General features: G+C 47.0%; 1 protein-coding gene across 1 annotated transcript in view; it reads left to right on the forward strand.

The window, feature by feature from the left end:
• Window positions 1-14,807, forward strand: part of GABBR2 (gamma-aminobutyric acid type B receptor subunit 2) — a 422,876-nt gene that overhangs the window by 301,901 nt on the left and 106,168 nt on the right. Inside the window, exons 8-9 of the mRNA XM_023202917.2 lie at window positions 2,204-2,264; window positions 13,945-14,025. Of these exons, the coding sequence (XP_023058685.1) occupies window positions 2,204-2,264; window positions 13,945-14,025 (142 nt within the window). The remainder of the gene's footprint in view (window positions 1-2,203; window positions 2,265-13,944; window positions 14,026-14,807) is intronic.

Consider the following 14,807-nt stretch of genomic DNA (forward strand, 5'->3'; position numbering starts at 1 on the left):
ACAGAAGCCCTCTACTTTCTCTCATCGGTAGGCAGAACGCACAGTGGCTCATGTTGTTTGGGAAGTCAGTCATTTGGGAGCTGATGATTCTGGGAGGTGAAGACATCGTGGCTGGGGGCCCAGTGGTTTCCACTTTGCCAGTTGAAATCACATGGCGGTTGAAACTCACTTCCCAAGGACTGGAAAGCTCTCTGGTGCTTAACATCTTTTGATTTCAGCTCCCTGCTATTAAACATGTTTAAATAAAAATTACCACTGCCATTTGCTGAGCACCTGTCCTATACCAGGACCTGTGCTTGGTCCATAATTTAGAGATGTTCTGGAACTTGCCTGAGAGAGGACTGAAGCCAGTTTGTGAGACACAGACGCTGGCCTACTTCCACTGTACCCCCTGAGAAATTAAGGAGAAATCAAGGAGATGGGAGGAGTTCCTGTTAGTAAAAAAGTTATTTTTAGTAAAATAAAATGTGACAGATCTTACTTCAAAGATTTGTTTTGTTCACAAAGTAAAGGGAGGCTCTTCTCCCCCCCCCCGACTCCCGTATCATTCCATGGAAGCTTTGAATACCATTCCATACACTTTGTAATTTCGCTAAGAAAGAGTCTGCAGAATTTGTGCACATTTTAAATCTAGACGCCTGTGGAATTCTTCAAAGCTTGGCAGAAGATTGGTAAATTAGATCTCCATCCTGTCAGACAAAAAAACATTCTCTTTGTGGACAATCTTCCCCACTCAGGCAAAGTGGTCCATTTACATAAAAGTAATCCTTTTAGAAGGTGTTTTGTGACTTTCAATTGTCCCTAGAAATAAAATCACAGCTCCTGTCTCACCTCGGCTGAGGTGTTTTCACACTCCAGGGAGTTGCTTGCCTTCCCCTGAATATAGAATTCGGTGGGCATTGGTTTCAAACTGATACTACTCACAGCTGTCTTCAGGGTTTCGAAAAGGTGTCCAAGTGGCCTTGGAAGGTGTTTCTCGTTCTGGGATCAGGTTGAGTGATCCCCCTTTATTCTGGAAGCTGCAGGGCTTCAGTCTTTAGGTTTCTGCCTAAGGAAAAATGCTTCCTGGGGTTTTCTCCCAAGACTTCAGTGGGACCCAGAGTATTGTCTGTGCTGTTGCCTGATGACACAAAAGCATAACGGTGAGAGAAAAGCAGGTTACCTTTAAAACCATTTCTTTTCCTAATTTCACAATAATGGAAAGACAGGAAGAAACTTACTTCTGGATCAAGAGCAACATGCTGCAGTGAAGTAGCATGGACTTTAAAATTAAACCTGCATTTGAATCCCAGCAGCCTCGCTTAAACAATGACCTTGTGTGAAGTCCATAACCTCTCTCAGTTTCAGTTTCTTGATCTGCAAAATGGGGGTCATCCCCTCATCACCTACATTTGGCATAAAGATTCAGTGATAGAGTGTGTGTCAATTTCTTCATATGGTTGCAGAATTTTAGGTGGGATATACATCGGAAAGAAGAGATGACATTCCATCTCTAAATTTCTGGTTTATTTAGCCAAGCATTTGGAAGCCAGCAGGGCAGATGCAGAAGATGATGCTATGTTTAGTCCCCAAGGTCCCTAATGAGGGGCGCTCAGCTGCCTGTGACACTAGTCAGGTCCTGCTGGCTCAAGAAGCTTAGTTTTTTGCGGCACCATAGCTCAGTTATAATTGGGACTGACGTCACCATTCAGGAAAAACTGAGAAAAACATTCTCTGTTCGTAATAAGAAATACCAGCAGACCTCTAGCACCCTTCTGGTCCTCAAGCCAAACAGACTCAGCAACACCCCACATCTTTGTGGGTGGGGCACAGGGAGCAGAGTCAGGGCCGGGCCCCACCTTTGCCGTCATCTTTCCAGCACCCCAGAAGACTCCATCCCCATTATAGCATAGGACACGTGAGTGTTTAATAAATAGTCGTGGTGATCATGATGATGCTTATCTTGGCTTCAATTCATATGTGTTAGTTCCATTATTGATTTTGTGCTCCTCAAATTAACCAGATAAAGTCACAACCAATTTAAAAACAATTAGTTTGATTTTCATCTGTGGTCCAGCGGGAATCTGTTTTTCCTCCAGTATTAATAATCGCATTGTACAGTTAATGAATTGCTGTGAGATCAGTGGCGTTCGGGCTAATGTGGCATTTCTCTTTTATTCTTGTTTGTTTTGTTTTGTTTTGTTTCGTTTCGTTTTGTTTTTAGGGTCAAGTTGTGTTCCGGAACGGGGAGAGAATGGGAACCATTAAATTTACTCAATTTCAAGGTAGGCATTTTGATGCTTATTCTTTCTAGCTGATAAAATTTAGATTCAGGGATGTTGTTTTATGCAATATAATACATCAAAAGGAGTGCAAGTGTGATGTTCCAGATAAAAGAAAGCAGAGCCAATTGAAAACACTTATCTGAAAACATTCGTTTCAACCTATTTGGAATATTTTTTCTCAGCCGCACCATGGTCAGCCCTCCATCTCCATGGGTTCCACGTCTGTTGATTCAGCCAACTGAAGACTGAAAATATTCAGGAAAAAAAATAGATGATTGCATCTGTACCAAACATGGACAGACTGTTTTTTCTTGTCGTTATTCCCTAAGTGATAGAGTATAACAACTATTTACATTGTATTAGGCATGGTAAGAAATCTAGAGATGATTTAAAGTATATGGGAGGATGTGTGTAGCTTATAGGCAAGTACTACCCTATTTTATATCGGGGACTTGGTCGTCAGGGGATTTTGGTATCCTCAAGGTATCCTGGAGCCAATCCCCCATGGATCCCTGGATAGCTGTACTTCCCTGGCCTATTCTGTCTTCCCGCATGACTCTAAAAAGCTTATGAGATTACGAGTGGTGGGGGTTAAGTTAGTATTCTGAGGATGTTTGCATTGATGTGGGGTTTTTGGTGTTTTTTGTAGAGAAAGTGTCTCACTATGTTGCCCTGGCTGGAATGCAGTGGCTGTCCACAGATGCGTTCATAGCATACTGCAGCCTCGAACTCCTGGGCCCGAGCAGTCCTCCCACCTCAGCCTCCTAAGTAGCTGGGACCACAGACATGCAACAGTGCACCCAGCTGTTTTTGGTTTTGATTTTAGAAATGTTCAAACAGACTCTAACGTAGAGAGAACAGCATAATGAACCCGCATGTGCCCAATACCCAGTTTCAATCATTATCGACATTTTGCCAATCTTCTTTCATCTTTACTCACCCCATCCCCCCTTTTTTGCTGTAGTGTTTTAAAGCAGCTCCTAGACATGATCTCATCTCATTCTATAAATACTTCAGTATGCATTTCTTCTGGATAAGGACTTTTTATAATATAATCACAGTACTATTATCACACCTAAAACATTAAACAATTTTTAATATATTTTAATTTCCCAGTCTGTGTGGATCCTCTGATCATCTCAAAGGTGTCTTCACAGATGATTTGTTGGAAAATCCACACAAATTCCACCCATTGCATCTGCTTGAAGTATCTCTTTAGTCTCTTTTCATCTATTATAACCCCCTGCTTTTTATAGGCCATTTATTTTTTGAAGAAACTGGGTCATGTGTTGAACTTTCTGTTGCTGTCAGAAGGGCCTCAGAAACCATCCAGACCAATTTATTTGTGTGATGAGGAGGAAACGGAGGTGAAGACAGGGGCCATGTGAGGAGCATCCTTGAGGAACAGGGCTGGGCATTCCTTGAGGCAGACCAGTGCAGCCATTAGCGGGGTGATGAGCCAAAATGACTAGATGAACCTGTCTTCAATACAGTGTTCTTCAGCAGCCAAGCGTTTCTGGAAAACCCCAAAACAAGAGTGGGGCCTGCTGTGCTCACTCACTTTGAGCAGATCCCAGTGTCATCCAGGGGAAAGCAAGAAGTTAAAGTGAGTTATTCAGATTCATTCAGACAAATCCCACCAGGATTCAGATCAATCAGGAGAGGTGTTCTTCCACGCTATCACACTGTAATGCAATCTTGTAGACTTACCCATTCGTCTTTCTGTGGCAGGTCATTGAAACGCATGTCAGCTCTCTGGCGTGCACAAAAGATGTAATTTTAGGCAAACGTAATTATTTTTCCATTTGTTAAGTTTTACTTCTTCATTGGTTGAACAAAGTAAGCATCTTGGCAAAGATACTTTTTTTTTTTTTTTGAGTGATTGCAACTAAATTCTCTTGTCTCATTTCCAGTTCTCAAAATTATATCATTCTAAGAGAGTATTTTGTAAAACAAGGATTGGCTGATCACAGCTACCAGTGCATGCCAATTGTATTGCCTGTTTTTTTCATACGTTAGGTTTACATGCCAGCTCCAGTGACTGTTTAGGCATATCTGGATTTCTAAGGAAGGCAGTACAGCAAACAGCAGCTCAGAGCTTGCGCTTTGTGGGCTGACCCACCCCAGATCCGCTCACTTACTCACTGTAGAATTTCAGGCAAGTGACTTCGCCTCTCTGAGCCTTGATTGTCCTCATCTGTAAAATAGGAGTATAATCCTATCTACCTTCATGGAGTATGGGAAAAACTAAATGGAAAAGTATGTGTATATATAACTATACATATAATACATTTTTATATATGCAGTATATTTTTTTCTCAGCAAGTAAGTAGCAATTATGATTAGCACCTTGTCAACATTATGACACCTTTCTGGGGCAAATTCAGGTTTCCCTGGAGTGCTGAAACTCCCGGCTGCTTTTATGTCTGTCGTTTACTTAATGATGTGTAGGAGGTGATACAGGTCAGGGCCTTAACAATGATCTCATTCCACCAATTCATGGTATAAATGGGGAAACTGAGGTCCAGGAATGAGTAGTATCCCCCAGGGACACACAGCAGGCTAGTGGCAGAGCTGGGATTGGACCTCAGCTTGCTCCTCTGCACATTCCCACGTACACCTAGGCACAAGTGTGCTCCCCTCACCCTCTCTGCATTTGTGTCCAGCTTTTCTTGAGGGTCGCAGCTGGGCCTTCAATAAAATCCAGATGCTCCTGTTTACATGATTTTTTTTTTTTTTTTTTTTGAGACAGAGTCTCACTCTGTTGCCCAGGCTGTAGTGCAGTGGCATGATCTTGGCTCACTGCAACCTCTGCTTCCTGGGTTCGAGCGATTCTTCTGCCTCAGCCTCCCGAGTAGCTGGGACTACAGGTGTGTGCCACCATGCCCAGCTAATTTTTGTATTTTTAGTAGAGACGGGATTTCACCATATTGGCCAAGCTGGTCTCGAACTCCTGACCTCGCAATCTGTCCACCTCGGCCTCCCAAAGTGCTAGGATTATAGGCGTGAGCCACTGCGCCTGGCCTACATGTTTTTTAAACAGACATTGATCCTCTTGCTCCACTAGAGGGACCTATGTTATTTTAGGACTGAAATGAGCCACCAGAATGCAGGGGGCATGTGCGTATCAACACAACAGTTGGTTTTCCAAATGTAAAGGGTTTCAGAGGTGCCTTATCTTCCAAGCTGTGTGATGAGCTGTCCAGTGAGTTAATGCCTCCAGGAGCAGCCCTGTGTCAGTGATGGATGAGAACGGGAGGATAAATACCCCAGCATCCTTTCTCCTGGGGTGAGGCAGCTCCCAGGTGTGTTTGACTCTTTTCCCAGAGCTCCCACAGTGGGACCGAACCTCAGTTGCCCACAAAGAAACCTGCTCACTCATGCACCTTGTCCTGGCTCCTTCCCTGTCTCACTTCCCCACACCAACAGTGCATCCTAGGATCACCTTCCAAATAAACTGTATGCTTTCTTCCCCTTGTCTCAGGCAGGTGCTATTCTTAGTGAGCCACCCTTGGCCGTAGGTAAGGCAGGTATTAGCATCCTGTTGGGCACACACCTCAGGCCTGAACCCCTTTCAGCTCCAGGTTCCATGCTCCTCCCTGATGCCATGGCTGATTTTCATGACACCACGTGTAGATGAGAATGAATACTAGAGAATTGGCTTTTTTCCCCTTAAGAGAAAAAAAGTATCCATGTTACTGCCGAAGTCTAAACATGGCTCCGAATTTGCAGCAGGGAAGGAAGTTGAGTGAAGCTGTGATTAGAGCCTTGTTTTTGCCGTTGTTAGAGAAAACTCAGCATCTGCCGCTCCAACTCACCGACCCTGCCTTCATTAGGCCTATTTGTAAGAATCTCGGGGAATGATAAGCGCTTGAATTTCACACTGCTTCTATGCAACATAAAGGGCTCAGGCTTTGGAGTTTTATATTTTGGCACCTGATTTGAAGGGAAGGGGTCTTCCTTCACTCTAATGACGTAATTGTCATTCAGAACATACCTAGTGAAAGAGAGACTTGTCCTTCCCATTTGCAGACATTAATTACCATTTGGTCTTCAGGGTAACAGATACGGTTGTATTCAGTGCGCATTTCCTGAGCATCTGCCAGGCGCTTTACCAAGTCCTTTGGGGAAAACCAAGTTGAATAAGATACAGTCCCCGATCCTCCAGGGCTTCATAATCTCTCTGGCCGAATGCCAGTGCCTATAAAAGCAGGAAGATGATTTCCCTGCACCTACTGGAATACTTTCAGGGCTAGTTTGACCCTACTTTGAGACTCTTGAGGCTGGTTTTTAATAACCTTTTCCTCTGTGAAGGCCTGCAATTGTAGCTCGCTTCACCAAGTCATGGGTCTGGAAAGGCCATTTTGTTAGACTGTCACTCAACTTGGTATAATTAAGAGTGGAGTCATAGTCCATAATCCTGCAGGATATACCAGCAGGGTTGTGGATCTGCAGGAACCAAAGGACACACGGGAATGTGGACTGTTTTCCAGCCTGACCCTAGCCTTGACACCTCCCAGCCCTCATATTCCAGGATTTACCTTTCAGAGAGCCTAAAAAAGGTGACCCAAAAGACAGTATATTTTACAGATATTGGATTTCATTGAGTCATCGACCTTCCATGTTGAAGAGAGCCCTGATTCTCCTATACAACATTCCCACTGCTTGAATGCCTCCAGTGATGGGGAACTCATTCTCTCTCATGTGGAAAGTACATAGGCTTGAAGCAGACGTGCCTGATCATTGGCAGACAGTCAAAGAAGCTTAGTCTCTTCGAGCCTTCATTTCAGTTAAAAATAAGTAAATAAATAGAAGGTGATCATTTTCCTTGCCTTGAGAGTGACTGAGAAGCTGATGATGTGAGGCTGTGATGTTCCTGTCTCAGTGACTGGCACAGAGAAGGGTCATAGCAACTGTTGGCTTCCTTCTCCTCTCCTGGGCACTCTTAACAATGACCCCAGATTTACACTCTCCCCCCAGGAATTTCTTGAGAAAAGTGCCATCGCTCTTCTTTAGGACACAATTCACACACCTCATTCCATGGGCAGTCATTGTCATTGGTCCATGAAAGTCCCTATTGTGTGTCCATTTATCCCCCTTATTTCCCTCATTTATTCCCATATCCCACTCCTACCTCCCCCAAGGAAAGGCAAACACCCCATATTGTGTTTGTATGTGTGCTTACAAGATGCGTGTTGCCACGTACATCAGTGCCACTGGCTTAGGTATCTTCTCTGTTCAGTTTTGTTTTTTCCACTCAGCACTTTGTTTCTGAAGACATCTCCATGGTTCTGGGTGTGCCTCTAGGCATGGCCCCTCCCTACTCCCTGCAGGAGCCATGGTGGGGTGCATCCATCACTTCACCCATCGAGGCCCCTGGGACAGACACCCAGGTCACTTTCAACTCTCCACCCTCACAGATCATGTATGTCCTTATACATGTCCCTTTATGGATCCAACTGGGAATTTCCTTAGGATAGGTTTCCAAGGGCAGAATTGCCGAGTCAAAAGCTGCGTGCACATTGAACATGCCCAAAACCTGCCAGGTTGCTCTTCAGAATGGCCATGCCCATATCCATGCCCACTGGCAGAGGATTCCTGTGTCCCTACCCACCACCCACATTTGGGATTTCCTGGATCACTCATTTTTTGACAGTCTAAAAGTGTAAAGTAATATCATATTGTGACTTTAAGTATCATTTCTCTAATTCTTAATGAGTTTGGAAATTTCTTTCTGTGCTTATTAGTCATTTGTTAACTGTCTGTTCTGATCCTTTGACCTTTAAAAAAAAAAAAAAAAAAAAGACAGGGTCTCCCTCTGTTGCCTGGGGTGGAGTACAGTGGCACGATCATAGCTTATTGCAGCCTTGAACTCCCAAGTTTAACCAATCCTCCCACCTCAGCCTCCCAAGTAGCTGGAACTACAGGCGTGCACCACCATGCCTGGCTAGCTTTTTTTTTTTTTTTTTTTTTCCTGAAGGTGGGAGTTTTACTATGTTACCCAAGCAGGTCTCAAACTCGTGGCCTGAAGCGATCCTCCTGCTGTCTCAGCCTCCCAAAGTGCTGGGATTACAGGTGTGAGCCACCACACCCAGCCCTTTGACCATTTTTACTTTGAAGTTACTGTCTTTTTCTTGTCGGTCTGCAGAAGCTCCTGATGTAATCTAGGCAGCGATCCCTTATTGGCTTTAGGCTTTGCAAGTATCTTCTCCCATTCTGTCACTTGTCTGTAAACTCACTTCAAGTCCTGACTGAGCAGAAGTTCTTAATTTTGATGTAGATAAACCCTTTTGGTTTTTGTCCTAAGGTTTGTGCTTTTGAAGTTTCTCAACAATTATTTCCTGTCACTCCTAGGAAGTGACCCCCTACCTGCCAGGTGCTGGCCGGCACCGGTTGGGTATGGGGGTTGGTGGGGCTGAGTGGAGTAAGATGCAATCCTTGCCCTCAGGGAGCCCACAGCCCACCCAGTGCAATGAGGAGCAGACACAGACAACAGCAAGGTGCGATGCGTGATAAGGGATGGCACAGGCAGCTGTGGGCATTCAGAGGAGGGCACTCAGGTCTACCTGGCAGAAACTACGAAGGATATCTGAAAGCAGTGGCATCTGAGATGAATTTTTTTTTTGTTTTTTGAGATGGAGTCTTGCTCTGTGGCCCAGGCTGGAGTGCAGTGGCACAATCTCAGCCCACTGCAACCTCCATCCCAGGTTCAAGCAATTCTCCTGCCTCAGCCTCCCAAGTAGTTGGGATTACAGGCACGTGCCACCACGCCTGGCTAATTTTAGTATTTTTAGTAGAGATAGGGTTTCACCATGTTGGCCAGGCTGGTCTTGAACTCCTGACCTCATGATCTGCCCACCTCAGCCTCCCGAAGTGCTGGGATTACAGGCATGAGCCACCACGCCTGGCCCCGAGATGAATTCTGAAGGACCTGAGGGAGGTCGCCAAGAAGAAGAGAAAAAGCACCCCCAGGGCCGACAGCCTGTTGTATATGACCTGGGTCCCCTCAGGTACTTAGCTCTTGCCCTTGGGCCAGTTTGCCTAGATCATGGACACATCTACCCCTGGCAGTTGCTACACCCCAGGGTATTTGCTCAGTGTCCACCTAGTCTGTTAAACATCTCAAAACGAAGGTGAGTTAACTAAACGTATGAAAAATGTGGCAAGGGCATATTGTTTGTGACAGTAGAGCACAAAGTCCCTCTCTGTTCTGTGCTGCTGAGAGGTGCTGCTGGAAGAGGGAGAGGAAGTAGATTAGGATGGGGTGAAAGTGAAAAATCACTTCCTGAGAAATGGCTGTTCATCCTGGGGAAGAGTAGAGTTGAGGCCTGTGGTCGCCAGGTTCCAAGTCTGACGGACAGTCAGGAGCAGGAGCCAAAGTGACCTGGGGCCCCAGCACAGAGCCAGGACCCATGAGGGGAAGTCGCATGGAGCAGGTTTTAGCTTGGAATGAGGAGGACCTTTCCAAGCAGTTGCAGAATCATTGAACAGGAGTTGGGGGCCACAGAGATCTCCCTTGCAGCCCCCTCACTTTGCAAGACCCAGGTGGGGGATGGGACTTCCCCAGGGCTACTCATAGAGTGACTGCAAAGCCAGCATCAGCTCTGAGGCTGCTGTCTCCTAGCTCTTTCCTATGCCTGAGTTTGGGAGGGGGGTCCTATAATTAAGTACGTTTATAGAATCTTTGATTTTTGTTGAGCCGAGATCATCTTTTGTTTCATCCCCCAAAGTTATACATTGTGTCTCAGTGTGAGTATTTTCAACAACAATCAAATTCTAAAGGACACATTCTGGCTCCCCCAGTTTGGAGCCAGAACCAAGTGAGAAGACAAGTCTACCCATGGCAGTTATTACACCCCAAAGAAGATTGGATACAGACTGGATATAGACCGGTTGACCTTGTTTGCACAGGAGTTAACAACAAGCCAAGAGCTGAGAGGGCTGTGTGCCTATCATGGTCACCACCTGGCCGGACTGTGGGTGAATTCAAGAATACAGGGGACACAGTCCTTCCATCTGCAGACCCGGGAGGCACCCTGAGCAGAGTGCAGGGGATGAGACTTTATACTGCCTGGGACAACAGAAGCAAGGCTGACCAGCAGGAATCAGAAGCCCTGGACGCACATAGGACATGGCTTCAACATGAAGAGCTGTCATGCACGGAGCCCTGAGTCCACAGCAACTAGGACACTGGGATGGGAGGAACAGTATTCAGGGAAGGCTTCCTGGAAGAGGCGGGTAGGGCTTGGACAGGTTAACTTGGTAAAGGGAGGGAAAGCTACCTCCCAAGTGGAGGAACCATGGTAGTGAACAGATAGCAGGAAGAAAATACGAAGAGTGCTTGGGGACCTCACATAGAGCCCATAGTTACTTTCATCATGAATAAAGTGACCATAGTTTATTGGACACTTACCATGAATTAGGTTCCAAGCTAGGAACTTGGCATATATTCTCGTTTTTAACCCTCTTATCAATTCTAAAGTTCCCAGTTTACAGATACAGTCATGCAAGGTCTGAAATTGTGATTTAAAAAAAAAAAATCCCTATATAGCTCTGGCCCCTAGCACAGAGCCTGGCACATAATGGGTATCTAGTAATGTTTGTTGAATGAATGAATGAAATGATAAAACTACAGGATTTAGTATAGACATCTCTCCAGCATCCAGGATGTCCAAGGCCACCTGGCTCGAGGACATGGGAGTGACTTTAACTTCCCACCACCTGCAGTGCTGCTTTTGAGAGATTCTTTATCATGAAATACCGTGAGCTGAGCCCGGCACGCAGTAGGCACTCAACAAATGTGGGCTGAATGATTGGCAGCCCTGCTCAGTATGGGGGTAAAAGTATGCTGAATTCAGAACTAGGGGGCCCATGTTCAGTTGTCCGCTGGGTCACTGCTGAGCGTGTGGCTCTGAGTGGGTACTTAACCTATTTGAGGCTCCTCCTGCCTCTTTAGCCCAGGATGAATTATGCCCAATTCATGGTTTGCCGTGAGCATTAAATGCAGGAACTTGTGAAGCGCCTGTGAGCCTCCAACACTGCCCCCAGGGAGAGATTATGATGATTACGGTCAGTGGGAAGCTGGGTATTATTTCAGTGCCATGGGACGGTGCATACAGCAGGGTGTGTGAGTCAGAGGGGCAGGCTGTGTGGCCGGGGTGCGGTAGGGTGCCAGCCACACCATTCCCCACTCTTGATGATTGATTCTGATCAACTTGCATATTTCATGCGCTGCCTCCCTGCATCAAATAAATAAATCAGGGCCTCCTCTGAGCAGCAGGACCTGATTGGGGCACCTGCAGGGCTCAGGACTTCAAAAGGCCAGCGCAGGGATGCTGGAGCCCCCAGCAGATTCTGCTAATGTGACATTTAGGGGCCGGGTGACCCAGGCAAGCGACAGCCGCTTGCGCAGTGTGATGCCCCCTAAATGGCGGTGACCCTTGTGGGGAGAAGGAAGTGACTTTTACAGCCCGTTTCCACCACCCACGGTCAGAGGAACACAGGCAGAAGGGTGGCCCAGGGGATTCCCTGTTCTGTTTTCTGAATGTTTCTAAGGGACCAGCAGCGCACCTGCATTTCTGCAAAGAAATTCACTTAGAGCTAGAGCCCCAGGAGGCATTTCCTCAGGGGGCGCCTTGGAATTCCTATGTAACCTCTAGGCATTTTGCTGGCCAGGGTCTGCAGCTCCCACCTGCACTTCACAGAGGCCTTCGTCTGGGGATGGGTGGATGATCCTTCTCTTTGTGCTTCCCACATTCAGGAGGCACAGGTGGACCATGCAGTGGGCACTCGGCACAAACTGTCACCTCTCGGGAATCCCGCTGAGGCAGCCCCCTGTCAGGGAAGAGTATGGGCTATGGAAAATGTCCAGGGTTTGAGTCTGGGCTCTATTCTTATTACCACTGGGGCCCTGGGCAAAGCCACAAGCTGCCTGAGCCTCCATCTCCTTGTCTTTAAGGTGGGACTGAGACCACCTACTCCACACACTGTTTTAGCTAGGTAAGAAAGTGTACATAAAATAGCACGGATCCAGCACACTATAGAGGCTTGGTCAATACCCCCAGCCCTTCCTACCTGCTCCCCACCCTTCTCAAGCCTGCTCTTCCCTGGGGGCCTATCTCTGCCCTCAAACTCACTGCCCCTTGTTCCATCCCTGTAACCACAACCTTCCCCTGAATCTGCTTCATCCATGGTCACCGGTATCCTCCCAGATGCCAGAGCCTCAGACCCTGCTCAAGGGGCTTCTCCCAGCCTCTCTGTGGCATGTGGCACTGCGGCCAGTGGTGAAGGTGTGCCTTTCCTTGGCTTCTAAGGTGCCCACTCCCTCCCAGCACCCTGCTCCTGCGTCCTGGCCACCCCTTCCCAGTCTCTGTTCTGCCCACCCCAGGGGTCAGGGCTCCTCCAGAGTCTGCACTTGGTCCTCTCCTTTTCTCACTTGGCTCGCTTTCCCTGGGGGTCTCATTCCTGCCTCTGACTCCAATTCCCAGCTTCCATGCCAATGACTCCAGCTCACCCCCTAGCCATACCTCTCCCCTCGGCTCTAGACTCAAAAGCATCTCTGCCTTGATGCTCCACAGGCACCCCAGGCTCAGCACATCCAAGATGGAACTCGTTATTCTTCCCCTTGTATCTGAACCCCTCTCCTGGGTTCCCCACTCAGGATGGGAACTGAAACCCCTTATCCCCACCAGAACCTCGGATGACCTTGGTGCCCCTCTTTTTCATCTCCCATTTGATCGCTCAATTGTCCTGATTTTACCTGGAGAAAAGCAACCTTGCTTAAATCTGATCCCCCTCTCCATTTCTTCTGCCACCACTCTGGGCCAGTCCTCATCATCTTTATCCTTGACGATGACCAAAACAATAAACTAAACTCACCAAGAACTGCAAGAAGGATGAGAGTAAATTTGAACGTATCACTTGGGTTTAAAAACACACTGAACAAGTGCAAGGAGCCAAGGGCAGTAGGAGACTGTGCTTAGTATGACACAGCAGACCAATGTGGCTTCTGAAAGGTATTAATTCTACCTGAGGATGCATGTAATAGCAACGTGAACTCCAGAATGAGGGAGGGGATGGTGCCCTCTACTTGCTGCTGACCAAATCATGCCTAAAGTGCATTGGTCAGTCCTTGGGTCTACACCCTACAGAAAGACTGACTTTGTGGAATGTGGCCCAAGGAAGGGTCGGGATGGAGGAGCGGGGAGATTGAAGTGCTGCTCTGTAAAGAGGAGTTGGGGGGTGATGTCAGCAGAATGACCTGTCTTTGTTTTCGAGTATCTGGGCCTATCCTAGGGAAGATGGAGCAAAAGTGATCTGTGTGGTTCTAGAGGGCAGAGCCAGTGGAGCAGGGGAAATGTTACAGGGAGACAGTTCAGCTCAGTGGCCAGGAAGAACTTGATACCAGACAGAGTACAGTTGTAGGGAGCCTGGGCTCCCCATCTTTGAGGTATGAAGCAAAGGATGGACAACCAGTTGATGAGACAGAGACAGTAGGAGAGAATGTTCCAGCCTAGATGAGGTTAGAAGTTTTGTGATTCTAACCAGAAGAGGCATTGGAGAAAGGGAAGCCTGCAAGAATATACACAGGGCCTGTGAGGGGAGCAAGAGCTGGAATAGGAGCACCCAGACACAAACCCAAGTCCCAATCTAACTGGTCACTGTCTCTTGCTCCCCACAGACAGCAGGGAGGTGAAGGTGGGAGAGTACAACGCTGTGGCCGACACACTGGAGATCATCAATGACACCATCAGGTTCCAAGGTAAGGCAGTTGGGCTTCTCAAAGGAGGGGGCCTGCCCAGTTGCTCCCAAGCCTGGACATTGTCTAAGGGTTAGGGACAAGCTCAGCATCCCTGGCTTTTTGGGGTCAAGGGTACATCCTCAACACATACACTCAATCACTGAGCACAGGGCTCCAATCACTTGTACAGGCTCCAGTACCTGGAGTGGGTCACTAGAGTTTGTATGAAGTGCACACTGAGGTGTTTAAACCATTGGATGGCCAGGAGTAATTCTTTTTTAATGTAGCCCTGTTAAATTTAGGTCTATCTTCTCCTCTGGCAAAGGGTTTGACTGGGTTGGCAATAAGGCCTGTCTATCTACTGCTCTTCCTGGAAGATTATTTCTTCTCCTCTGCTAGAGGACTCCTCTTCAGCTCCTACAGCCAGCTCAAATGACACCTCTTTTATGCAGTCTTCCTTAATTACCATCCAACTGAGCTAATGACTCCCTTCTCTTTGCTTCCGCAGTCTTTTTTCTCTGCCTTTCCTATGGCCACTGTCACTTTATATTGATATTACTAGGTGATTCAGCTATGAGTCCCTGACTGGATCCTATTTGACTTTAAATTCCTGACACCTGCCAAAGTCTGACACATGTTGGAGACTTGGTGGTATCTGATGACAATATGAATTGATCAAGTGGGTGGGTGGGTGGATGGATGGATGGATGGATGGATGGATGGATGGATGGATGGATGGGTGTGTGGATGGATGGATGGATGGATGGATGGATGGATGGATGGATGGATGGATGGATGGATGG

This window comes from Piliocolobus tephrosceles, chromosome 14 (assembly GCF_002776525.5).
Source record: "Piliocolobus tephrosceles isolate RC106 chromosome 14, ASM277652v3, whole genome shotgun sequence".
NCBI lineage: Eukaryota > Metazoa > Chordata > Mammalia > Primates > Cercopithecidae > Piliocolobus > Piliocolobus tephrosceles.